This window comes from Nicotiana sylvestris, chromosome 10 (genome assembly GCF_000393655.2).
Source record: "Nicotiana sylvestris chromosome 10, ASM39365v2, whole genome shotgun sequence".
In the NCBI taxonomy this organism is placed as follows: domain Eukaryota; kingdom Viridiplantae; phylum Streptophyta; class Magnoliopsida; order Solanales; family Solanaceae; genus Nicotiana; species Nicotiana sylvestris.
In genome coordinates this window covers 135,827,313-135,854,988 of record NC_091066.1, presented here as the reverse complement: position 1 = coordinate 135,854,988, position 27,676 = coordinate 135,827,313, and the positions used below count along the sequence as shown (strand labels likewise).

Here is a 27,676-nt window from a genome sequence, read left to right as displayed (position 1 = left end):
AAACCATATTTAAGACTCGTACCGGGTGTCGGAACCAAAATACGAGCCCGATACCACAGTTTTCTGATCAATTTTCTTCTTCATTTTCCTTAATTAATTTCAGAAAACAATTCCACACAAAAATTCATTTCTCGGGCTTGGGACCTCGGAATTTAATTCTGGGCACACGCCCAAGTCCCATATTTTTCTACGGACCCTCCGGGACCGTCGAATCACAGGCCCGGGTCCGTTTACCCAAAATGTTGACCGAAGTCAATATTATGCGTATTAAATATCAAAATTCATCAAATTTCTCGCAAAATTCGCATATTTCAACATAAAAGCTTTCCGGCTTCGCGCCCGGACTGCGCACGCAATATCGAGGCAACTAAAAGCGAGATTTTCAAGGACTCGGAAGTACAGAACAAGGAAGAATTATGGTGATGACCCTTTGGGTCGTCACACATCTACTGCAACTGCAATCAAAAGCTTAATATCATACTTTCCATAGACATGAGTATCGTCTATGGAAATTACAGGACGACAATGCACAAAACCATCAATTGCTGGTTTAAATGACTAGAACACATAGTTGAAAATATATTCGAGTCTGTCCAGACTCCGCTCACGCCTCTATTCAACAACAGTCTCGGGGTTAAAGTGTTGCAGTGCGGCCATGTACCTGGGCAGAGATGAAAAAGACTTATCCCAGTCGCCATAAATAAATTCAAAGGCACATTTGCGACCGAGATATGCCTTTCTTTTGGTTATAGTACAACCATACTCCTGGTGGACGGCTATAATACACTCTTTAATCTTGAACCTAATGGACACTTCCAAATATGGAATCAATACTAGGGAAATCAAGTCCACATCCAGGTTGAAGTGATTCTCATTGATGTGTCCATTTCACATATGTGGGTGCTAATAAATTTACCCACTTTCCACAAACCTGATTTCTTCTTGCTGGAACGCAACATCCAGTGACAACCCGTAAAGTCTCTACGGCATACAGCCTTGTATACCTCCGTAGTTGACTCACTTACCGTCATCTCACGGCACTCTCTTACACTGTAGATTTTTACAGCCCTTATTAGATGAGCTTTACCAGGGAAATACATGCTCTTTGCCAGCACTGCTATTCTAGACTCATCCCACATTGTTGATCGAATTTCATCATCATCCCTTGTGAGGGCATCCACGTCAGGCATACTTGGCAAATTATCAAGGTAGGGAATATTCTGCTCATGAAATGGCACGTGGGACTCGTACACTCTTGGTCTAGCGGGAGGTGGAGGAGCATGCTCCCTCGTCAGCTCAGGTTTGGCATCCACTTCCTCCTCATCATCGCCCTCATCATGGAAGGGTGTGTCATCTCCAGACTCATCAATATTGTTGTCATAATCACTATCATCTTCCTGACTCTGCACATTTGCCCAATCACGAGTCAGTACGTCGTCTATGGGCAGCTGTGTGTGGTCAGGAACATCAATATGCTCATTTTTATTGCACAAAAAGAACAAAATGATAAGCTACCCAACTAGATAAATACTTTACATATAGCTATATCACTTTACTTACAAGTCGTACTGTCTTGTCGTTTCATGATGTATATTTTCTTATTGGTGATAACTCCCGGATGGATCACCGTGGTCCAATACGCCAGAACTACGCATATTCCAACTAGGGGCGGGGTCATAACTTGTAAAATTCATATCTGGACGGTACCCCCTATGAAAAATATGAGTGTTAATACAAATCCTATTAAAACATAAAATAAACATTGCTGAATCGTAGAAAAATTAAAGTTTACCAGTCGTCTTGTGGATTATATAAAGTCGAAAAATTATTTTGTGGCTGCTCATTCGTCGGTGGTGTCAAGTTTAAATCAAGGCAAGTTCTTTCATCAGCAATCTGTCTGGCAAAAACTGCTCCAGAATAACCATCTGATGACTGGGGGTTATCCGTACTATGCACGCCTTCATTATTGGGAACGTCTTCAACCTTGGCATACATTTCCAATAATTTTATTACAATAAATCCCTGTATTCATCCGGAATCCGCAAAAAATCTCTAAGAGTTTCATCATCTTCGATGTTAAACTCAGAATAATAAGCAAACTCCTACGGAGACACTGAATACAGAAATCTATCGGTTACTTTAAGGTTAACCGAACGTTTCCTCACACACATTTTTTTACGTAACAATGATACTAATTTATCGTACTCCATTGTAAGCGGCAATTTAACATTACATTGTGGAGGTGAGCTATACCACAAAGAGTTATTCTCTAGCACAACCTCACCCCCCCCCCCAATATAATCAAACCCTTATTTTTGGCTCTTCAGACATTATAAAAAAATGATTGATAAGAAGAAGAGAGAAGTATGAACGGAAGTTTGAAGGAAAGTTTTGAATGGATTTTCATAAAATTCAAACGCCTTTAAATAAGGCAAGTTCGAGCTTGGGGTGCAATTTATTTTTATGCAAAACGCAGTATACTACCACGTTTTATGTATTTCAATATTGTTATGTCAGTTTTCCGCATAACACTTCGTGGACCCAAAAATTTGTAAAATACAGTATAATAATACGTTTCAGTGTAAAACGCAGTATTATACTACGTTTTACACTAAAAAAACAAATATTCTCTGCAGTCCTGCAGAAGTTTATTAAGGTGGGCCCAAACTTTATAGTTTTTTATAGGGAAACGCAGTACAATACTGCGTTTACGGAAAATGTAGTATTGTAGTGCATTTTCCTAAAAAATTAATTTTTTAATAAAACGCAGTATTTAACTTTAACGGCTAACTTTCCGTTAAAGTAAAACGCAGTATTATATTACATTTTATGTATTTATGTAACTTTTTTTAATAGTAGAAATGTATTTTGTGCTATTTTTAGCACTATTTAAGTTTTGGACTCGTACTGAAGCTATGCCAACAATATTGCTCTACTATAGCATATTTACAGAAATATCCTCCTGAACCCGTATTTCAAAAGGTGCGACATGATAATTTCGTCATTTTGGGTCCCTAACAAATTATTAAAGATAACAATTCAAGCAGACGATGCACAAACATTAACCGAAATGACCAGAGTGTCCTCAGTGCTTAGGAAAAAGCACGAATATTCATGTTCCCTTGACGATACATATTACTTAGAGTAAATTATCTAACTTTGTGTTCATTACACAAAAGTCACTTTTTTTCTTTTGTTACATAAAAGTTACTCAATTTTGTGTTTGTTGCCCAAAAGTTATTTTTTTTATTTTGTTACATGAAAATTATTTTATTATGCTCTAGTTTTGACAATAATCATTTTGACCAGATTTTACAAACCTTTCACCTGAAAAGTCTATTATGCCTTTGACATTATAAATCTTCTCACCTATGTAATACCTTCTATACTATATGCTATATAATATACTTTTACTCAGATATTTTACTTATAATTAAAATAATTTAATATTATTTTATTTATTATTTTTATAATATATTAGTACATTTAATTTTTTTTCTTAATATTAATTTTCAAGATATATAAGTAGTATTATTAAATTTTTCAATAACATTACCGTGAAACATCTCAAGCACACGTTCTTAATTATGCTTAATGAAATATACTTTATAAAAATTAAAAAATCAAAGCTTATAGATTTATCAGCATACCCATTAATTTAATAAATAATATACCCACATTTAGCAAATGACACTGCAAACACTGAAATTTTAACAGATCAAGATAAATCCTAAATTCAAGGCAACTCTTAAAATATTAGGAGTCTATTAGGGTTACTTGGTGGCTACTCCACCCAAAAACCTAATCCATGTTATAAATAAGGCTACATATGTCCTTCAAAGAGAATCTCAGCAATTCCATAAACTCTCGGAATATGCACAAAGACATCAAATATGAGATCTTTGAAATTTCATGAAACTCTTGGAATATTCATTAAGAGATATCTTGGTCAAAGTCCTACGTTCGAGAAATACACCGCTTAGGCCCTCGAATCACGTAGAATAAATCGGAGGGAAAAATCAAGGGATAAACATAGTTGTAACCTGCAATATTTATCACTGAAATCTTTTTTTCTTTATAGTTGTTTGTGATTGCAGATTTATTTCTCTGCATAAATTTGTTGCAAACAAATTTGCACGCCCAATGGGACCAGTTCTGCCCTTCATCTCTTCCTCCTACAAATCAAAAACTTCAAGTTTCAAGATTATCTGTTGTGATTGTCGGGTACTTTAAGTCTCGTCTTCAAGTTTCACTAACACCTCATTAAACCTTGAAGTAGGGGGCATTTGTAGGCACTACAATTTTAACAGATTAAGATAAATCCTAAATTCAAGACAACTCTTGAAATATTAGGAGTCTATTAGGGTTACTTGGTGGCTACTCCACCCGAAACCCTAATCCATGCCTATAAATAAGGCTACATATGTCCTTCAAAGAGAATCTCAGCAATTTCATAAATTTTCAGAATATGCACAAAGAGATCAAATATGAGATCCTCGAAATTCCATGAAACTCTTGGAATATTCATTAAGAGATGTCTTGCTCAAAGTCCTACATTCGAGAAATACGCCGCTTAGGCTCTCGAATCACGTAAAATAAATCGAAGGGAAGAATCAAGGGATAAACAGAATTGTAACCTGCAATGTTTATCAATAAAATCTTTTTTTCTTTATAGTTGTTTGTGATTGCAATTTTATTTTTCTCTGCATAAATTTTTTGCAAACAGACACATCAAATTAATACTTTTAAATAAATAATATTAATAGATAAAGCTTTCAAAACTTAATATTAAACACAAATACCTTTGGAACTTCTTTTAAAAATTTTATTGACTATTAAAAAATTATCATTTGATAAACAAATTTGTTTTTATTATTTTAAATAAATATTAAAAAATAAATATTTTCTTATCATTTTTATATTTAAAATATGTTCATGTTTGAATATGATTAAACAAATTGAGTGCCATGAAAAAAAATTAAATGTATGGATATATTATAAAAATAATAAATAAAATAATTTAAAGTTATTTTAATTATAAGTAAAATACCTAGGTAAAAAGCTATTATATAGTATATAATATAGTAAGGACATAATAGACATTTCATATAAAAGTGTAGCGACCCGATCGGTCATTTTGTATAATTTTGCCCCGTTATCTCTTTTATTACTGCACACATGTGTGTTTATGCCTTTATGACTTGGTGGTTGGTTAGTTTCGTTCCGGGAAGCTTTCTGATTGATTTGGACCCTTCATTCTTAACTTAGAAGCTTCTATTTGAAAATATTGACCAAACTTTGACTTTTGTGAAAACGATCCTGGAACTGTATTTTTATGGCTCTGATAACTTCGTATCGTGATTTCGAACTTGGGCGTATGCCCAAAATTAATTTAAAGTTGAAAAGTTTGATCGTATAGTGACTTTTTTTTTAATAATCCGCTAGGCAGACGCCTAGGGTTAATTTTATTTATAACATGATAAACGACAAAATACAATGTCTAGTTATCCTACGGAATGAACGAAATAAAGTTTGCAGTTAACAAATATCCTATTATCAAAATTGAGTGTTGCACTCAACCTTGATAAAACATTAAATCTATTAAAATTTGAAATATAAGACTTTATCCAAGCATGTGCATGTGATTTTGTGCGCTAACTTTGTCTTCTTTCCTCGCTGCACTCCTTTTGATCAATGGAGAAAGCTTTGTGTTTTATACTCCCGAATCACGTGAGCTCCATTTACTCTTGGTGAGCAAATTCCTGTTCGACCTTGCCTCCTTGTTCGATAAGCTGCCAGAATGTACACAGCAAGCTTATAGAACTTCCATTAAAATATGTTTATCCAAGCATGTGCATGAGGTTTTGGCACTTCCTATCCTCCGCGTTCGATCACTCTCCATCTCCCATTAATCTTTCGTCAAGATTAATGTCTTCTGTGCGGTAGTTGCGTCTTCTTTCCTATCTGTGCTCCTTTTGATTCCTTGGGTTGATCAATGGGGGCATCTTTGTGCTTTGCACTCCAAAAGCACGTGAGTACTCTTGGTGAACAATTCATGTTCGACAGCCTTGCCTCCTTTATCGATAAGCTGCCTAGCCATAGCATGCTTTGTGAATTTCCATTAAAATATGCCCTCTTTTTTTATGCAAGACCACATGCTCTTGCTGGACCACTCCAATCCATTCTCGTTGGATTCAATTCCATTTTTTGTTATTTCATGGACACGGTCTACCATATACATCAGCCGCATGTTCAAGTAACAAACTCCTCTATGTCCAGCATGCTTTACCTTCCAGCGTTCTTTTCTATGTGTTAGCATGCGTGTTCCCCAAATGCTCTTGTTGCATTTGCTACCCTCCATGCTTGTGCATTGTTTTTTCATTCCTGCATTTGTTTGCTCGATTGCGCATCCCCAACCAAACGACATTCTTCTCGTTTTTCAGAGTAAACCATGTGCTTTCATGAAATCTTTTTCGCATCCCTCCATGCCTAGTCCCTAGCGTGCTTGTGCATATTCCAATAGCATTGTTATCTTTTAATGAGCATAATATCACGTGTCCATCTTGATTACTGGAAAGTTTTTGTTGTTTAATATAGCATAATTGTACCTCGTCGCTAGAGACACCCTCCTCCCTTTGGATTTGATGGTCGATCAAGATGACATGCCTCTTGCTATTTCTATTCTCTTTGCTTCTTATCTTCTGTCCACCTTTATCCTTAAACTTGGACATTGCATCTTATCTTCATTAACCAACCTCCTTCCTTGTGCATCTAGCTGCCAGAATTGTTGGCACTCGATCTCTCCATGATCTAAAGCATAATTAGCCAAATGATCAGCTAGCTTGTTGCCCTCTCTATGAATATGTGTAACTGTGTAATTGCCCCCACTCATTAGTTGCATCATTTCCTCTACCTGCTCAGATATGATCCATGGTGGTTTCCAAATCCCATCCATTATCTTTTTTAATAACATTGAGTCAGTTTGAAGCCATACATGAGAGTATTGTTGTAATCTGCAGAACCTTAGTGCTTCTAACATGGCCTTCGCTTCAGCTACTGTGTTTGTTGTCTCCTCAATCTCCCTCCCTTACAGACTTGACTATGTCGCCATTTTCATTTCTTATGCAAAAACCTATTGAGCTCCTGCCTGGATTTCCCCTCGATGCCCCGTCTGTATTAACCTTTAGCCATCCTGTACTTGGTGGTTCCCACATGACTTTGGTAACTTTAAGTTTAGGAGTGAAATTTTCCATCATGACTAGAAGGTCTTTCCATTTGTGAGGTACCATGTCCATCCCTGGCTTTCTCAATTTCACCAATGCCTGGAGATTTGATGACACTTGATAAATCACCCTGCTGGTTGTCACAGCCTCACCATACTTCATACTATTTCTTCTTTTCCAGAGTTCTCATACTACGCATGAAGGGAGTGCTTGCATTACCGGTTTAAGCCTTAAGCAAACATTTGCAGTCCAACATTTTGTGATTGCTTGGTGTAGTGTAAGCCCTTCCACAGCTATTCCTGCCCTCGATAGAAAATACTTCCAAGTTGTCTTTGCAGTTTCTGATCTAAAAAATAAATGCTGAAGAGATTCCTCATCAGGATGTGCACAACACCAACATTTTGATGGCATGCAGTAGCCTACCTTTTTCAAGAAATCATCTAAAGGTAACTTTGCTTTCCACACTTTCCACATGAAAAATGCTATTTTAAAAGGCAGTCCCTTTACCCATATCATTCTATAAGCCGTTATTGGTTCGTCTCTTCTTCTCGTATAATCCCATGCTGACTTAACACTGAAATGTCCTCTTGTTTCCAGCATCCAACAAGGCACGTCAAGAACCTGCTGAGGTGAAGGTGGTTTGATTTTCTCTAGAATGTGTACTGCTAAGTCTTCAGGAAGCAATTCAAATAGCTTGTCCACATCCCACCCACCATCTAAGGTAACTTCATGTACATATTGTATTGTTTCATCTATGCCAAAGTCATGAGGAACTAAAAAATATAGTGCCCCAAGACCTGTCCAGTTTTCAAACCAAAAAAGTGAGGATCCCTTTTTTGTTTGACAAAAGATTTGATGTTCAATAAGATCTCTGCATTCCAGCATTTTTCTCCAAATATGAGACCCCCTTTTCCATGGAACAACTACTGAATTCATTTTCTTACAATATTTCTGACATACAAAAGAGCTCCATAGGCTTGGTTTAGTTCTGAAATTCCACCATAACTTGCTGAATAATGCTTTTGTTATATCATGTAGTGATCTGAAACCTATTCCTCCTTCCTCAACTGGCATGCATAAGGTATTCCATGAAGCCCAATGCCTACTAGTTCCTCCTACAGAGCTGCTCCAGAAAAATTGCGCAAACAATTTGTGCAACCTATTTATCACATATTTGGGAGGGTTTACAGCTGATAGTAGGTGCATAGGCATGCTTTGCAGCACATGGGATATGAGAACTGCCCTTCCCCCTACTGATATTAATTTGCCCTGCCAGGATTGCATTTTGTCCATTACCTTAGTAATTAGGGGTTGATAGTATTCCAGATTTCTCCTTGCATAAAAAATAGGACAACCTAGGTATGTGATCGGAAATTTATTTCTATGAATGCCTGTGATCCTTTCCACCTTGCTGACCACATCCATGTGTGTTAAATGATGCAGGTACACAACTGATTTGGTCTTGTTAATAAGCTGCCTAGATGCATTTTCATATGCATTCAACACTTGCATAATCAGCAACAGAGAAGTTTCATGAGATGATGAAAAAATAATCATGTCATCTACATACGCCAAATGATTTATTTTTGGACTCCACTTTGGCATTCCAAATCCACAAAAATACAGGTTAGTATGAAGTGCATTGAGGCCCCTAGATAATGCTTCCGCTGCCAAGATAAACAAAGTTGGAGATACAGGATCACCTTGTTTTACTCCTCTTGAGGATTTAAAGAAACCATGAGCTTGATCATTGATTAGAATAGAATACCAATTGTTTGAAACTAATCCAAAGGCAATCCCTATCAACCTTTCTGAGAATCCCATCTTTCTCATTACCTTTGTTAGGAATAGCCAAGATAATCTATCATAAGCTTTGGTCATATCTAGCTTCAGGATGACATTAGGTCCAGCCTTTGTTCTAAGCCTGATGTCAGTGACTATCTCCTGAGTTAAAAGGATGTTTTCTACTATATTCCTGCCCTTAACAAAACCTGATTGTTCCTCCGATATCAGATTTGGGAGAAATTTCACAAGCCTTTCATGTATGACCCTCGATATGACCTTATTTGAAAAATTACTTAGGCTTATGGGTCTTAGATCAGAAAAAGTGGTAACTTCTTTTTTCTTTGGTATCAGAACTAGGTTTGTGTGTGTTACGCACTTTGGTAGCTCATGACCATTGAAAAAAGCCCTCACCATGTCGAACAAGTCATCCCCTATTATGTCCCAACAAGACTGATATAGCTTGCCTGTCATACCATCTGGCCCTCCAGCACTATTACCATTAAGTCCAAATACTGCCTCTTTAACCTCATCTTTTGTTGGTTGCTTAATCAATTCTGCATTCTGATCATTGTTCATCAGATTAGGAACATGGTCTACGATCTCAAATAAAGAGGGAGAAGCTGTTTCTGTGAACTGTTCCTCGTAAAATCTGATAGCCTCTTCTGCAATTTCTTTTTCTCCTTCAATCCATGTTCCTCCACTACCTTGAATTCTGTTAAGCTGAAGTCTCTTCCTCCTACCTCTCACTTGTGCGTGGAAGAAATTAGTATTCCTATCCCCTTCCTTGAACCAAGTCATGCCCGCCTTTTGTTGCCAAAATTTCTCCTCTAGTGCAAGACATTTGATTAATTCTGCCTGAACCTTTTGTAGTCTTTCCCTGTTCATCCCTGTAGGATTTGCTTCAAATTCTGCTCCGTGAACCATCACTACCTCCTCCATGCTTGCTATGTTTTGGAAAATATTTCCAAAAGTAGCCTTACTCCACAATGAAAGGGCTTTCTTTAATTTTTTTAACTTGTGATTATGAATAATAAAAGGATTTGCATTGAAATCGGCTGTCCAGTTGTCTCTCACCACGTCTTTAAAAGTTGCATGTTCCCCCCAAAAATTTAAGAACTTAAAAGGCTTTTTTATTGGTGGAGTCTCAGTATCACACTTCAGATACATTGGACTATGATCGGAACCAGTCTTTGCCAAATGTTGCACCTCTATTCCTGGAAATGTTTGTTGGAATTGTAAATTGGCCAAGCATCTGTCTAGTCTTTTGAATATACAGTCTTCCTCTGCTCTTCCATTCCACCATGTGAATATGTTACCTTTAAATCCAAGATCGAAGAGATTGCAAGTGTTGACGCAGTGTCGAAAATCATCAATTTCATTCAATGACACAGGTAACCCCCCAAACTTCTCTTCTTCGTCCCATATTACATTGAAATCTCCCCCTACTAGCCATGGTGCATTCATATCCCTTGTCATTTCATATAATGAATCCCATATTTCTATCATCTCAATTGCATCACATTTAGCATATATCAAAGTTATAACAAACTCCACATGCGATTCAGTATGAACCAATCGTAGTGTTAATTGTTGCACCATATTGTACATGACAATTACTTCAAATACTTCATCTATGAATGCCCAAATCTTGTTGGAAACATTTGAAATTGCTTGTGCAAGTCCTATCTTGTTTCTGTACCTTTCCATTTTTTTTGCTTGTTGCTTTGGCTCCATTAATCCTACAAAATCATAGTGATTTTTCCTGTGCATTTTTGTCAACCTTTCAAAGGCGTGTTGTGTGTTGACTGACCTTATATTCCAAATGAGAGCATTCATTACTGATTGTTGGATTTAGTTAGCATTCTCCTTGTGTGCACCCCAGCTTTTGGTACTGCAAAATTATCTTTTTGTTGCTTTTTCTTACCTTTTTGCTGCTGATTTTGCCTTTTCCACTTGCATAGGTGATAAGTCACCTTGCCTTGCCGCATTCATAAGGTGTTGGGTAGTTGATTCTTGATCCATGTCGTATCCTGATTTACCAGGTTCTCCTTCTTCATTGTCTTCCTTACTTCCTGATGTATCTCCAAATGCATTCCTTTTAGGGACCAAGGCCTTCTCTTCTCCTCTTTTTAACAGCTGCAACTGATTTTTCTCCATTGTGACAGTAATATTTAATAATTCTTTTTTATGTCATAGTTGTTTCTCCTTGTCTGTTATGTTGTGTCCTTGTGGGTCTTCTTGTGATATCTAAATTTGATCATCTTCTGTTCCTCCAGGATCATTTACCTCTGGATCTCTTCCTTCATAGTTTTTAATTTCTGTGATTTCAGTTGTATTGTTGTCATTGGCTTGGTGCTCTCCATTTACACTTTGTTCATCTTCTTCTTTGTCCTTCTCATTTGGTTCTTCATCAGCTTGGGCTCCTTGTGGTACTTCGTTCTCCTCTGAATCGTATTCCCTTTGTGTATCCCATAGCCTGCCTCCACAGCCTTGCATTCTTTCTTTAAATGTAGCTGATTTTGACCCTTCTGGTTGAGAATTTGGAGTTTTATTAGGTACCTTGTTCACTAATGTATCTTGTGATGGGATTTGCTGGCATTGTTTATTGATCTTCTCTATTCCCTCTCCTGTTTTATTCTTGAAACTTCTTTCTACCCATTGTGCAGTATCGTTTTTTGCTTTTGATGTCTCATTTCCATTGACTAGACCATTAGTCGAGCTAATCCCTGATGAATTAAGATGAAAAAGTTGTGTTGCCGGATTTAATTTTCCCTCATTATTGACCGTATTTTTTGTTTTTTGCTTTGTAGATGCATGGTTATGAAGTGTTGTACTGCTTGTTGTTGCATTATTTGTCACCTTTGCCAATTGATTAATATGTTCTTCCTCTTCCTCCAAACCTTGTAATATTGCAAACTTGTTAGGTACTTGAACATGATCATTATCTTCATTGTCTACAGCCTCCAATTCCTTACCACTGTTGCTTTGTGGTTCTGCTTGTCTCTCTACAATGCTTGTACCCTCTTTATTGTTATTGTTTTCAAGCTGCTTAGCTGGTGACATCTCCATTCCATTATTACTAAGACTAGTATTTTGATTTACTACAATTCTAACTCTGTTGTCCTTCACTTCCTTCCATTGCTCTTTTGCTGTAACAATCACATTACCCACGACCTTTCCACTAGATAGCATCTTTATAGGCTGTGAGTTATTTATGTCTTGTTTCTTAGTTGTATCTGCTTGGTTATCATTCTCCTTCTCCACATATAATTCAGGGTGTATCCTCCAGCATTCACATTGATCATGTCCTTGAAGTTTACAATGTCTGCAATATTTAGGCATCATGTCATATTGAATTCTCACCCATTCAGTTCTTGTTGTTCCTTTAGCTTCATTGAATATGTCCATCCTCACCGTTTTAGGCAAATCTGCAAGTAGATCAACTAGTACCTTCACCCTAGCACAACTAGGTCTAGTTTTGTTAATTGTAGCCATGTCTAGATGCATAGGTTTACCTACGGCTGAAGCTAGAGAAAATAGACATTCCTTTACAAAAAAGGTTGGCAATAGACCTGGGAATGAGATCCAAGCCATTGCCTTGGGTGTTTCTTCATCTGCTCTAAACTTTGAGTCATAAATCAAAGGCCTAAGCTGATATTGATAGCCATCCCTGTCCTTTATGTAATGAGTTTTTGATGAGAAATAAAGAAAGTCCTGCTTTAATGCCAATCTAATCAAAATATGTCTATCCCTTAGAAATCCAATGTTACATTCACCTTTAATTCCGCATTGAATTGGTATTAACTTACGCAGTTGTTGAATTTCTGGGCTCCCATAAGAACATTTACCAACTATTGCATATTGTAGTCCTTCGATGATATCCATCCTTTCTACTTCTGCTTCTGTGAACTGAATAACATGTTCTCCATTTAATATTGTAGGTTACGAATAGTAATTGGCTCAACTTCCTGTTGCTCCTGCATTGCAGCATTTAAAGTGCAAGGTTTCAGAAATTTGGAGTAATCCATCGGCTTATTTGTGATCCCTGATGTTTGTGCCATGTTTAGAGGAAGTTGTGTAGGCAGCGCAGCCACCAAAAGTGGCTGGCCACCTGCCTGTGTGTCCATTACAGTTGTAATTCTTTAACACTTTTCTTACATGACAAAGTTGCAGTATGTTTGCAATAAAATGAAATTACTGTAATTTGAATTTGCTTCACGCAATCTGTTGTACAAATTGAATGAGGAAATCTGTACGGGACTTCGAATAGGTCTATTATGGCATTTAGAAATTGTATGTAAAATTTGGTGTCGTTTGGAGTTGATTTGATAGGATTCAGACGTTTAGTTGTAATTCTAGATGTTTTTGAAAATTTTCTTGAATTTCATGCATTTAGAGTTCAATTTGAAGTTTTAGATATTATTTTTGTGCTTTGATCGCGCGAGCGAGTTTGTATGATATTTTTAGACTTATGTGGATATTTGATTTGGAGTCCCGAGGGCTCGGACAAGTTTCAGACATGTTTTTGAAGGTTTTTGAACTGAAAACTGAAATATGGTGTTTGGTGCCCTTTGGTGTCGCAATTGTGAACACCAGAGTCGCATTTGCGACAATAGCAGGGACCTTCAGGTATCGCAAATGCGATGCATTGGTCACATTTTCGAAGCAAGTCTAGGCTGGCTAGGTTCGCATTTGCAATTATTTATGTCGCAATTGCGAGGGCAACAACTGCATCTTCGCATTTGCGAATAAGCTTACCAGGCCATTCTAATCGCAATTGCGAGGAACCCATATCGCAATTGCGATAGCTGCAGCTGAATATAAGGCCTGAAAATTAGGATTTTATCTCTCATTCTCTCATTTTTTAACCCTAGACTCGGTAGGAGGCGATTTGAGGAGGGGATTTTCACCTACAAACCTTGGATAAGTGATTCTAATCTATTTCTAATCATACACCATCAACATATCTTATATTCTAATATCAAAATCATGTAAATCAAAGTAAATTTTTTTGAAACTTTATCAAATTTTTAAAAAATAAGAAATTGAGTTTTGAGAGTCGATTTGGACTCGGATTTTGAAACTAATCACTTATATGAACTTGTGGGGTCATGGGTAAATGTAATCTACCACTGGACCCGGGTTTTGACCGGGCAGGCCTCTGGTTGATTTTTATTTTTGGAAAATGTGTAAAGATCTTAACTTTATCCATTGCAATTAAATTTCTTAGCATTGTTTAATGGTATTGAGTCGATTTTGGTTTAGATTTGAGCCGTGTGGATGCTGATTTTAAGGGAAAATCTATTTTCGAGTGTTGAATTGTCCTAGTTGAGTTAAGTGTGCTGCCTAACTTCGTGTGGGAGAACTACTGTCAAGACCTATTTCCATAACAGATCGTGATGGTGCCCAACACCGTTGTCTGGCAAGCCAACGCGGAAGTATTAGTAAATTCTTATTTTACTTACCCAAAACAGTTACAACATTTTCTTAATTTGCAATTTAAAAACAGGTGATAATATGCAACATTCGAAAATAATTATACAACCCAAAAGAAACGTCTACTAATGTGTGTGCCAAGACCTGGTATCACAAGTTGTGGGCAACTAGTAGAATATACAAAAGAATAAATCTATCCTACTGTCCGAAATAGAATAGACAACAAAAAAATAAATAAAGAGAGATTCCATCAAGTTGCTGAATGGCACAGGAAGGGGCAGCTCACCGTGGAAGTCTCAGACTATGAATCATGGGCGCACACCAGACGGATAGCCAGATGTACCTGCCTCAGATCCTGTACAATTAAGTGCAGAAGTGTAGTATGAGTACATAAACAATATGTACCCCATAAATATCCCGTCTAATCTTGAAAAAGTAGAGACAAGAGGTCGGTTTGATACTTACTAAGGTCAAATAATATAGTGAAGTGTTATGCTCAGCATGGGAGTCTCAAATAATCAACAGTTTGTAGCAAGAGGAAATAAGTCATATTCTTAACAATTTTACAATTAGCCATTTACATCTCAAATATTTAGCAGATCAAGTCATGGATAAGATTTTACATAGATATCATGCGCACATTATACCCCGATACAACAGAAAATAAACTGTGCACTTCCAGAGGATCGAATGGTGCGAACCATAGATGCATCTATTTCTACCGAGGTGATCGGCCCGATCCACAAATATCAATTAATATCAAGAAAACACATGAAGGCACATTTATGTTCAAAATAATTCATACAAGTGTCCAACAAGTGTATATATTCGCCTATATTCCCTTCCAAGTCTCTAGCATACCCTAAGCCTAGTATGGTTGAGTACCTATGAGCGAGCCTATTATGGAAGATCAGTTACACATACCGAGCCGTATGAGGTCGGGCAACTATTTTACTTACTATATTGAGAGAGTTGACTCAGTATCAGCAGGTAAGCATATCTTAAGATTATCTTTGACTCCCAATTACTTTAGGTTATTATATTATCAGTTCAGTTTTAGCTTTCAGTTATTATGTTCCTTACATAATCGGTACATTATTTCGTACTGACGTCCCTTTTGCCGGGTATGTTGCATTCCATGTCTGTAGGTCCTCATTGACAGTTGGACAAACCCTCCCAGCAGATAGAGTCAAACATCATCTTCGTTGGTAAGCTCCACTTCCTGGTGTTACCAGGTCTAGACCTTGGAGTCCATTTTATATATACAGATTTCATGGGTAGGTCGAGGCCCTGTCCCGACCATGGTACAGTTCAGTTATCTCTAGAGGCTTGTAGACAAGTCCTGTATATTTTGTATATCAGTAGATGTTCATGGCAGCTTCATCGCCCTGCATAGTTATATATATATTAGCTTTTGGGTATGTTTACCCCATAGATGAGAGACACGTTATTTTCAGACGATTCAGAATATGTCCTCATCGGCCTAAGTTGAGGGTTACCCTCTAGAGTTCACAGTTGTAGAGTGGTACGCTTAGATCGAGTATGGCACCGGGTGTTGGCCATGCCTCTTCAGGTTTGGGGTGTGATACCTAGAGAAGTAGTGACGAGTGGTAGACATTAACACTTACTAGAGGTCAATAAATAAAGTACAGTAGAAAGTAAATAAGTATGAGGCATGGTAAATAAATAGTGTAAACGAATATAGGTACGTGGTACGATCCTCCTCTGAATAGTGAACATAAGTTCTCAAATATCGGTTATCTCCTCAACCGGAGTATATGTAATATAATCCCCACTAAATGGGTCATCACGACTCAAACCAGAAAATCTCACAGATACAGTGGCTTTCTATCAGATATTACGCACGATTCTGCCGAGGCGAACGACCCAATCCAATAAGAGTGTTTTTATAAAGTTGTCGAGGCTAACAAACCTATCCCATTAGAGTGTTTTACAGAAATGCTGAGGCAAACGACCCGATTCCATAAGAAAAATGAAACTGCAGAGGCGAATGATCCGATCCCATAAGAATAATGATACTGCCGAGGCGAATGACTCGATCCCATAATGATACTGGCGAGGTGAACGGACCGATCCCATAAGAATAATGATACTGCTGAGGCGAACAGCCCGATCCCATAAGAATAGGAAGCTTAACGGGTCATCGACTCCACTCACGAATGTATGTGTGAGTTATGAAATTTTAAGGAAGCTTTTCGATTAATACGTACAACGCGGGAGAAGTTTGTAAGGGAAGCACAATTATTCCGCGGATAATCAAGTAGCTCGTAAAATTTGTAAAATAGAGAGTCTATTACTCTACACAAGTAGAATCTCAAGTCGTGATGCGAAATAAAGCAATTAAAAAGGCAAGAGTAACTCAATTAGTACATTTAAAGCATGGCGTGAACCTAAGTCTACCTAGACATAATCGGGAATTATATCATACGCATGGGCACACGTCACCTAACACGTGTGCAGCTCCCACAACATATAGCAATTAATAAGAATGACACTTATGGGGTAAATTCCCCCTCAAATGGTTAGACATGAGACTTACCTTGCTTCAAAGTTTCATAACCGGCTCCAGATGCCTCTCCATCGCCTCAAACTGATGCCCGTCAATCCAAAACTAGTCAAACAATGTGAAATTTAATCAAAATATACTCCAATGCTTATAATTTAACAATTTTTAATAATCCTCAACTCCGCTCGAAAAGTCAACAAAGTCAACCCTTGGGCTTAAGTGCCCAGATTCCAAAAAATTTCGAAAATAAACATTGCCCTTAATACCACAAACTCAAATATATAAATTATTCCTAATTTCATGTCCAATTTCGCGGTCAAAATCTTAAAATACAATTTTTAGTTTTTTCTTAAAAATCCCACAATTTTCCAAAATTTCCATGCTAAATCCTTATAGAATCCATGTAATTAACTTACAATATGTGAGAATCACTTACCTTGGAATGGATGATGAAAGTTTTGCCTCCAAGAGCTCCAACAATTGCCCAACCAAATGAAAATGTGAGAGAAATGGGCTAAGTCCCGAAATGGAGTCTTGATAACAGCCTCAGATGTTGCATTTGCGACATGAGGCTCGCAAATGCGAAGGTCGCAATTGAAAAATAGGCATCGCAAATGCAAAGGCTGACCAAAACTAACCAAGTCGCAAATGCGACTAGAACCTCACAAATGCATAAACTACCTCAATCATAATTGCGATTAAATTGTTCGCAATTGCGAACTTCCCTGCCCATTCCCATCTTCGCAATTGCGAGAGTTATCTCATAAATGCGGACATCGCATATGCTATACAAACCTCGCAAATGCGAGAACAGTCCACAAGAACCAGCTGAACCTCTACAAACTCCTCAGGAACGCATCCAAAACTCATTCGAGCCCTAGGGGCTCCAAACCAAACATCCACACAGGTCTAAAAATCATAATGCAAACTTGCTCGCACAATCAAAACACCAAACTAACTTCTAAAATCACGAATCAGACGCCAAAATGCATAAAAATCACAATAAACTTGAAGAACTTCTAGAATTTCGACTGATCGTCTGAACCATATCAAATCATCCCCGAATGACACCAAATTTTGCAGGAAAGTTTCAAATGACAAAACAAGCCTATTCCAAGTCCCGAATCCAAAATCCGAACCCAATAGCCTAAAATTCAAACCACGGTCAAACTTAGGAAAAATTCCAAACTTTCAAACATTCAAGCTTTGATGAACGCGTTCGATTCATACTTAAGTATATCGGAATGGTGCCAAACTTTACGCACAAGTCACAAATCACGATACGAACCTATTTCAAGGATTGGAACCCCAAACAGACATCCATAACACAAAAATCCACTTTGAACCAAACTTAGGAAATTTTAAAACCTTCAAAATGCCAACTTTTGATATTAAGTGCCGAAATACTCCCGGACCACCCGATACCCAACCCGAACATACGCCTAAATCTGAAATCATCATACGAACATATAGAAATCTTCAAATCCCGATCCCGAGGTGAATTACTCAAAAGTCAAACCCTAGTCAACTCTTTCAACTTAAAGCTTCCAAATTTAGAATTTTTTCCTTCTGAAACTACTCTGAACTTCCCGAAATTCAATTTCGACCTCACGTACAAGTCATAATGCATAAAGTGAAGCTAATCAAGGACTCAAACCGCCAGGCGACGCGCTAGAGCTCAAAATGACCGATCAGGTCATTATAGCTAACATCCAAACATCTCTATAGAACCTCCCTCGAGACTTTATCTTACGCCTTTCTAGGTCTATAAACACCATGTATAGGTCCTTCTTTCTATCCCTATATTGCTATACAAATCTCCCCTAGATGAATGGCTTTCGTATTCGATCGCCCCGGCATGAATCCAAACTGATTCTCAGAAATGGACACACTCTTCCTCACCCTGACTTCCACCAACCTCTCCCAACTTTTCATAGTATGACTCAGCAGCTTGATACCCCTATAGTTATTGCAGTTTTGGATATCACCTTTGTTCTTGTATAAGAGACTCATCATACTTAACCTATATTCTTCAATCATCTTCTTCGTCTTAAATATAACATTAAACAACCTAGTAAGTCTCTCCACGCCTGCACGGCCTGCACTCTTCCAGAATTCCATCGGGATCTCCTCTAGCCCAGTCGCTCGTCCCCTGCTCATCTTACGCATCACTCCTATAACCTTTCGACCTTAATACGCCTACAATATCCAAAATCACGTAGACTCTCGAAATGCTCCAACTCACTCAGCACAATGCTTCTGTCCCCTCCTTGTTCAATAGTCTATGGAAGTATGTCTGTCATCTTTCATCAATATTATGTCGTCCTCATCTTTGATGCACTTCACTTGGTCTAAGTCATGACCATTCCCCTCCCTCACTTTGGCTAACCTGTACAACTTCTTGTCCCCGTATTTGCTCCCAAGTTCCGCATTCATGCATCCAAAGGCAGTAGTCTTAGCCGTCGTAACCGCTAACTTCGCCTCTTTCTTTGCCATCTTATAACATTCCCAATTCTTCCTCTTTTCCTCCTTGTTTGTACACTCTACAAGTTTCAAATAAGTCACTTTCTTGACTTCAACTTTACCTTGGACCTCCGTATTCCACCACCAGTCCCCTATACGTCTCCCTGGGTATCCCTTTGTAAACCCTAAAACCTCTCTCGTAGCTTCCCTAATGTTGTTCACTGTCGTGGCCCATATCGTAGTTGCGTTCCCACTATTCTTCCAGGACCCCATTGCAAGCAACCTCTCTCCCAACTCCTGGGCCTTGTCCTTAGTCAAGTTTCCCCACTTGACTCTAGGTTGACTGCACACTGCTCTCTTCTTTTATTCCTCTTGATCCCCAGATCTATTACATGGAGCATGTCGTGCCCTCTTTTTCCTTTCGTGGAATCGGGTTCATGACATTTTGGTTGGGATAACTCTTTCCTTTTGGGAAAGGGGTTTTGCAATTTTGAAGAGTCGCCACTTAATGATTTTAAGGTGCATTAGGACACCTATAGGGTTCATTCATAACTACGTTTGGTAACCAGAGATAGGGTAAGGGCTTGAAATTATCCTACAGGGAAGGTGTTAGGCACCTCTCAGGATCCACTAGTGTGGTTCTCGGCCAAACAGTTTTTGTACATTTGTGCAATTAGCAAATAAACAAGTATGGCTCAAATAGTAGGGGATTTAAATTTAAACACACAAGCGTTTGAAAACAATTAGTGAAAGGTTTTTGAAAAGAATTACAATCTAAAGCATGCTTATGAATGTAAAGGGGTGTCCTAGATTTGTTTGTAATATGGATCGCATTAATGCAATACCCGATATGACACTCTTCAAAGAGGGGCTACATTAACGCACCGCTCATCATGTCCATATCTACCCTTTCCAGCCCCGCGAAGGTAATTAAAGCGAGGGTTGGTCTTGACCCCTATTGCATTCTGTTACCCGTCCCTTCCTATTAGTCCCGGAGGAATTTAGGACTTCTATCTTATGAGGGAGGTTCTAGGCAGACCCTTAGGTTTAAAGGAAAAATGCTAGGCGACAAACAAGAACATATAGGACTGCATTTAAAAGGAGCATGGAAGACAAACGAAAGGCTCAAATATACCACCACATACAGTGCATATGAACAACATGACTCATACACAGATAAGGTCTGAATTCAGAATCCTAAAGCATGGTATCTAAGTGATAACAGCAGAACCAGATTTATTGCATGACTCAGAAAAGAAGTCTGAATCAGGCTTGCCTACTAATTTTATCATGCTGGCAATTAAACAAGGACAGTTCTATTTTTATCTAAGCTATTACCTAAGGCTTCCCTAGGCATAAAGCAATATGCAACAGTTATTCAGAATTATTAAAATAGTTTGGAGATGGTTTTTACCTAAGAGCATGTTGTTCTAATTGATACGAATGCAGAGATTATTACCAATTTTATTCAGAAAACATCACGATGTGAGATTATTTTTATTACATTTTCATGAATCAGTAATTACCTAGGAGTCTTAAACAAAAATGTAAACAGGATCCTAGGACATGATATCTAATATGCACATGCAAATGATAGGATTGCCAAAAAAACAAAACCCCCTAAGGCAGGATTTCTAAATGCCCACAAGAGTTGTAGAATTATTGAAATATGACTTCTGAAAGTACAAGAGTAACTATGCTAATGTTGTTATTGTCCTAGGAGCAGGATTTCTAAGTGATAGACATAAAACATGGATTAGTGATGGATGAGATGCTGAAGCAAGAAACATGGGTCCTAAGAGCATGATTTTTAATGCATGTATGAACCCTATGCTTGATTTCTATTGCGCAATTAGGAATATAAACCTAACAACATGTTTTCTACACTTTAACAATTATAGCATGCATATTTACCACATACCTTTTCACTTGCCAACCGTAATACTTGTTTACAACAAGTTATTACAGACCAACCTTGAAATGAATTACATAAGTAGCAATGAAAATAAGAAGTTACAATATAGGAAGCCTGATTAGGACTTCCTCTCTGAGTTATGTAATCAATCACCTCAAGTGCCAATGTTGTTTCATAGCTTTTCCTCATATCTAGGTGTGTCAGAGCTCCCTAAGGACCTCAAAGGATCACAGGCAGTGCTTACACCCAGATTGCATAACCAAGACAGAGTAAGTGCAGTGTGGAAAGGCCAGCTTTTATGTGTCCAAGTTCAGAGGGAGCTCAAGGGTCCCAAGGCAAGACTCACACAAAAGGGGCAGAACCTAGTGGTCTAAGAATATATGTGAGAGTGCTTGACAAAGATTTAATAGAGTTGAGTTGGAAAATAGTTTTGAAACAGCATTTTTGAAATAAGTTTGCAAAACCACAGAACAATTTTGAAAAAAGGAGAAGGGAATAAGAGCAACAATAACTTGGAACAAGACAGCACACATAGAGCAAGTTCGAAGGATAGTACAATTTCAACAGTCACAAGCAGGGGAGTAAGGGGTTGGGGACATAGAGGACCCAAATCAGAAACGCATAAAACAGGGATGAGAAGAGAAGCATTTAGACCAGCAAGCACAAAAACAAGTAGCAATTGATTGGCCTACGAACTAATACTTCAAAGAATTAACAGGGAATCATGCTTGAAATTAGAATAGTAACAAGACATAGGGACAGGGTATGGGAGTAGTCATGCAGGGGTCTATTACACATAATTAGTCATGACTTGGTGTTAATCTAGTACATTATGAGGCATACTAGTTGAGGGACATAAACAGGAACTTAAGTAGACATGCTGATTACATTTGAACAAGAGAGGGCAGAACTTAAGCATGCTAAATAAAGCAGTAAACAAGAAGTGTAGTTAAACAACATGAGCCATTAGGTCAGTGCAGAAAGAGACAGGGATTGGCAAACAATGGAGCACATAGAGTTGAGTTTTAGAATTGAACTAGGAACATACCAGTTAAGGAAGCAAAATGCAGAAAAGTAAAGCAAGTAGAGTTCCACAATTTAGCCTTGGCTTTCAGCCGGCTAGACAAGTAGTAGAGAAAGAAGAGAGAGGTTGAGTGTGTATGTGTGTGTTCTGAACTAATTGTTCGTGTCTTATGCTAAAGAGAGGGTAGAGTATTTATAGTTTTAGAACAGGCATGAAAATAAGGTAGTAAGTACTAATTTAGCATAATTATAGAAATAATACAAATCAGAATCAATTAAAGACTCGGGCTCCCTTCAATTAGGGAGTCATAGTTCAAACGGGTACAAGTTGTATCAAGTAGGGAAAAGAACTGATTTTACCATAATAGGAGTAGAAAAAGCATGCAGCACGTAATAAGGGCTAAGTACGGAATATTTTCAAGTAAGAAAAGTATATTAACAACATAATGGGCATCTAAATAAGGTAGAGTACAATTTCAATTTTGAAAGTCAGTTCAAAGAATCACGGATGAGATGGAAAATCACAGGGAATCAGCACTAACTTAGGAAAGTGTCACAAAAATAAGGAAGCAATTTTGAAAAATCAGTACAAAATTACAAGGAAAATACACAAAATCACATATGTAGGTTTAAGGAGATTACACCAAATCAACATAAATTATGTGAACAATGAATAAAACAAATAGTCGGACTTATTAAACGATAAATAATACATGTTTGGACAAAATCAAGGAAACCTTAAGAACAAATTAGAGCAGGAAGCACAAGAGCATATAGAACACACATGAAGCCTAGAATGTTCATGATAGTCATGCAAACACATCGCAAATAGACTCAAACTTCGAATCGAACCCAGAAGTATTAGGGTTTCTTGACAAAAATGAATCGAGAAAAAAGGAAAGACTCAGGTGATGTTTAAACATGCTAAAAATCAAAGTAATTGCTAAAATCAGAAAGAAATCATTTTTGCAAAAAGGGTTTTAAAACCCTAATCTGGAAAATGAAGAAATCGTTTGAAATCGGAAAAATATTTTGAGGAAGACAGGTAAAAACCTTTAAAACCCCATAGATCCATCACAGATCTAAAAAGATCGGAGGATTTATAACTAGGTTTTTCAGAAATAGTAGAGACGAAGAAAAAAATCGGTTAAAAACTCATGGATACACCTAGATCTAAGACAGATCTAAAGAAAAGTAAAAAATCTCAAGAGTTAGGGTTTCAAAGAACCCAAAGAAGATGAGAGGACTTTAAAATGTCACCGGTTTTGGCCGGAAAAGTCATGGATCTGACTCGAACAACCAAGGATGGCCGAAAAATGGCATAAAAGACCATGGATAGGAGTTGAACAAGATCTGGACTAGATCTCTTCGAGATCTTTCCACAAAATCACAAAAACGATCAACCAGGAGACGTAAGAGACAAGTATACGTCTCAAATAGCCATTGGAATCCATGGATTGAGTGAGGATCGAAGGGATTAGGGCTGGTTTGGGTGGCGGCGGCTAGGGTTAGGTTTAGGTCTCAGAGAGAATTCGAGAGGAAAGGGGATTCTAGGGCGGCGGTTTTGTAAGAATGAATTAGGATAGGGGGTCGTTTGGGTTAAAAATGGTAAGAGGGAATATGGGTCGGATCTCAGAGATCAATGGCTAGGATGAGAAGGGGTCTGAGTCGGGTAGGATTTAATTAGGTTAGGGTTGGGTATTGTTAATTCGAAATTGGGCTGGGATTGGGGTTTGATTTGGGCTACAATTGAAAGCCAATTTGGCTATATTTTAAATAGCCATTTTTTCCTATTTGATTTTACAAAAAATGGTAAATAGTTTTTTGAAAAATAATTTAAGGTGATAAAATGATTTATAACATATAATTAGATATTTAAAAATACAGGATCCAATTTTATGCGTATAAAATATAATTAAATCTTAAAAGGGCTAATATTGCAATTATGTGCAATTTAGCTTTAAAATACCAAATGTAATTATAAAAATATGTAAAAATTATTTTAGCCATATTTTGGCATAAATATAGAAATACAATAGATGAATTATCAAAATAATAATTTTGGAAATAATTATTAGGGATTTTATGGATAAAAAGGGAGAAAATAAATCAATTTAAACCTTTAAAATTATGGAAAATAATTAAACCTTTGGTCATGCTTATATATGCATATATATGTTATTTTAAAGGTATTTTGCATATTGAAAATATATAGGAAAAAATTGGGTATCAACAGCTGCCCCTCTTTACCCGGAAAGGATGAAAGAGTTTTCGGGTAAAGAAATGATGGCCAATTTTGATCGAGCAAAACAGTTTGGGAGGATTTAGGCCGCACCCTGGCTTCTGATGCCTACATATCCCTGGTTTTACAGGAATCAGGCCGTATGTAGTTCAGGATCCATCGGCGGAGTATACCGATGAAGACCTTTCAAGAACGGACGTGATATCTAGGGCTGGGTGAATGAAAGGTTTACGGGAATTGTTAGGTTTGATATGGCTGAAGGAACTGGAGCGGGATCGCTCCTACTGGGATAGTTGTTGCTCACCGGCTTACCTGCAAATAGAAGCAATACAAGTGTATACTGTACATAAATTTAAACATGATGCAAATTCCCGTCGGACCATGAAAGTTTTCTTCGGACGATGAGAATGATGTCCTTAGACCATGATGTTTTGGGCTATGAAACATATGATAAAGGATTCGCAGGCCATGAAATGATGTTCTCGGGCTATGAGGATGGTGCCTCCGAACCATGACTCCTTTGAATAATGATATGCAAAAGATTGAAAGAGATCCTTAGGCCATGACATGGTGTTCTCGGGCTATGAAGATGGTGCCTCCGAACGATGATGCCTTTGGATGAGTTGGCAATATTTCATCCCATGAAGGATGCAGTAGTATGATACGGACAAGATAGAGCCTAGTCTTGCAAATTGAAGGGAAGAGCTTAGCCCATAAGAGAAGCGAGATGAATAGTGCTTGGGATAGCGCTTAGTTTTGAAGGAAATTGGAGGCAGAGCTTAGCCTCGAAAGGCAGAAAAATAGCCTTATGCAGATTGGGAGGCAGAATAGTAGCCTTACGCAATGCAAATGCAGATGGAGGTAGAGCTTAACCTCGGAAGGCAGAATCGTAGCATTATGCAATACAGATGTAGGTGGAGGTAGAGCTTAACCTCGGAAGACAGAATGATAGCCTTATGCAATGCAGATGCAGCGGAGGTAGAGCTTAACCTTAGAAGGCAGAATGGTAGCCTTGTGCAATGCAGATGCAGGCGGAGGTAGAGCTTAACCTCGGAAGGCAGAATGGTAGCCTTATGCAATGCAGTTGTAGGTGGAGGTAGAGCTTAACCTCGGAAGGCAGAATGGTAGCCCTATGCAAATTGGAAGGCAGAATAGTAGCCTTATGCAATGCAGATGGAGGTAGAGCTTAACCTCGAAATGCAGAATGGTAGCCTTATGCAGATTAGAAGGCAGAATAGTAGCATTATGCAATGCAGATGTAGGTGGAGGTAAAGTTTAACCTCGAAAGGCAGAATGATAGTCTTATGCAATGCAGATGCAGGCGGAGGTAGAGCTTAACCTCAGAAGGTAGAATGGTAGCCTTATGTAATGCAGATGCAGGAGGAGGTAGAGCTTAACCTCAGAAGGCAGAATGGTAGCCATATGTATATTGGAAGGCAAAATAGTATCCTTATGCAATGCAGATGCAGATGGAGACAACGTTTAGTCTCGGAAGGCAGAATGGTAGCCTTATGCAAGAATGCAGATGGACACAGCATTAAGTCTCGGAAGGCAGAATGATAGCCTTATACAGATTGGAAGGCAAAATAGTAGCCTTATGCAATGCAGATGGAGGTAGAGCTTAACATCGGAAGATAGAATGGTAGCCTTATGCAAGAGTGCAAATGGAGACAGCATTTAGTCTCAGAAGGCAGAATGGTAGCCTTATGCAATGCAGATGCAGATGGAGACATCGTTTAGTCTCGGAAAGCAGAATGGTAGCCTTCTGCAAGAAATAAAATAACAAATGATGGTAGAGTTTTCTTAGCTGATAACAGATTGTGGCGTTGTGATTACTGTGAGCATTGTGACATACAGAACATCACTGGTGTGCTGATAGCAAGTGTTGGCAAGTGCAACGGCTCTGGGAGTCATATTTTGACCAATGTTTGTCCCATGGGAATACAGTGTGTTTAATAATTTCGCGATCCTAATGCCTGCATCCAAAGAAAAATCGTGAGTTTTGTAAGGGGGAGGTTAGTTCGTATTCCCGCTGACTTTTGCTTGACTCGTTCGGCTTTGATCTGGTGATACCGTCTGTATTATTGGGGTAGCATTGCTAAACAAAGCAGTTTCAATAATAACATCCATGATTTTGTAAAAGTATGACATAAATTAAAAATAGCTTTTAGATGAACTGACGACTGTGACATGTTCAAGACAATGCAACCTATCTTGCTACGGAATTTTGAGGGTCCCCCTCAAAATTCTGCCCCAGTTTGATGGGTTGACATTTCTGACTGTTGCTCATGCAGCGATCGGCTGAAATTACTTCGGAATTTTGAGGGTCCTCCTCAAAATTCTACCCCAATTTCTAATTGCGGGGAGAAATGAAATTTTTATTGAATTGTGACCGAACCCATAGGGTTGCCTACGTATCCCCTCTTAAACGGGAATCAGGTCAGGCGTAGTTCAATTACATTATATAAGGAAAGCATAAAGTTTACACGTAGTAACGCTTGACTACATCTGAATTGATTGGTTTTGGCTAGACTTCTCCGTCCATTTCTGCAAGTATAAGTGCTCCTCCTGTCAAAATCCAGTGAACCATGTATGGGCCCTTCCAGTTGGGAGAGAACTTCCCTTTGGCTTCATCTTGATGCGGAAAAATTTTCTTTAACACCAGCTGTCCCGGTGTGAACTGTCTTGGCTTGACTCTTTTGTTGAAGGCTCTAGCCATTCTGTTTTGATAGAGTTGACAATGACAAACTGCATTCATTCTCTTTCTGTCTATAAGGGCTAGTTGCTCATAACGACTTTTTACCCACTCGGCGTCGTCGAGCTCAGCTTCTTGTATGATCCTTAGGGAAGAAATTTCTGCCTCAACGGGAATGACAGCCTCTGTTCCGTAAACCAGCATATAGGGGGTTGCCCCAGTTGATGTGCAGATTGTGGTGCAATACCCTAATAGAGAAAATGATAACTGCTCGTGCCACTACTTATGCTTGTCTATCATTTTCCTCAATATCTTCTTGATATTCTTGTTGGCGGCTTCTACAGCTCCATTCATCTGAGGTCGGTAG

General features: G+C 38.1%; 1 protein-coding gene across 1 annotated transcript; it reads right to left on the bottom strand.

Moving 5' to 3' along the window:
- Positions 1 to 19,245: 19,245 nt before the first annotated feature.
- On the bottom strand, positions 19,246 to 19,707 carry LOC138880002 (uncharacterized). The gene has a single exon (XM_070159651.1). The coding sequence runs from the start codon at positions 19,705 to 19,707 to the stop codon at positions 19,246 to 19,248; it is 462 nt and encodes a 153-aa protein (XP_070015752.1).
- Positions 19,708 to 27,676: the final 7,969 nt, after the last annotated feature.

Excerpts from the sequence above, each read along its gene's own strand:
- LOC138880002 (XM_070159651.1), bottom strand. The coding sequence starts at position 19,707 with ATGGGGTCCTGGAAGAATAGTGGGAACGCAACTACGATATGGGCCACG.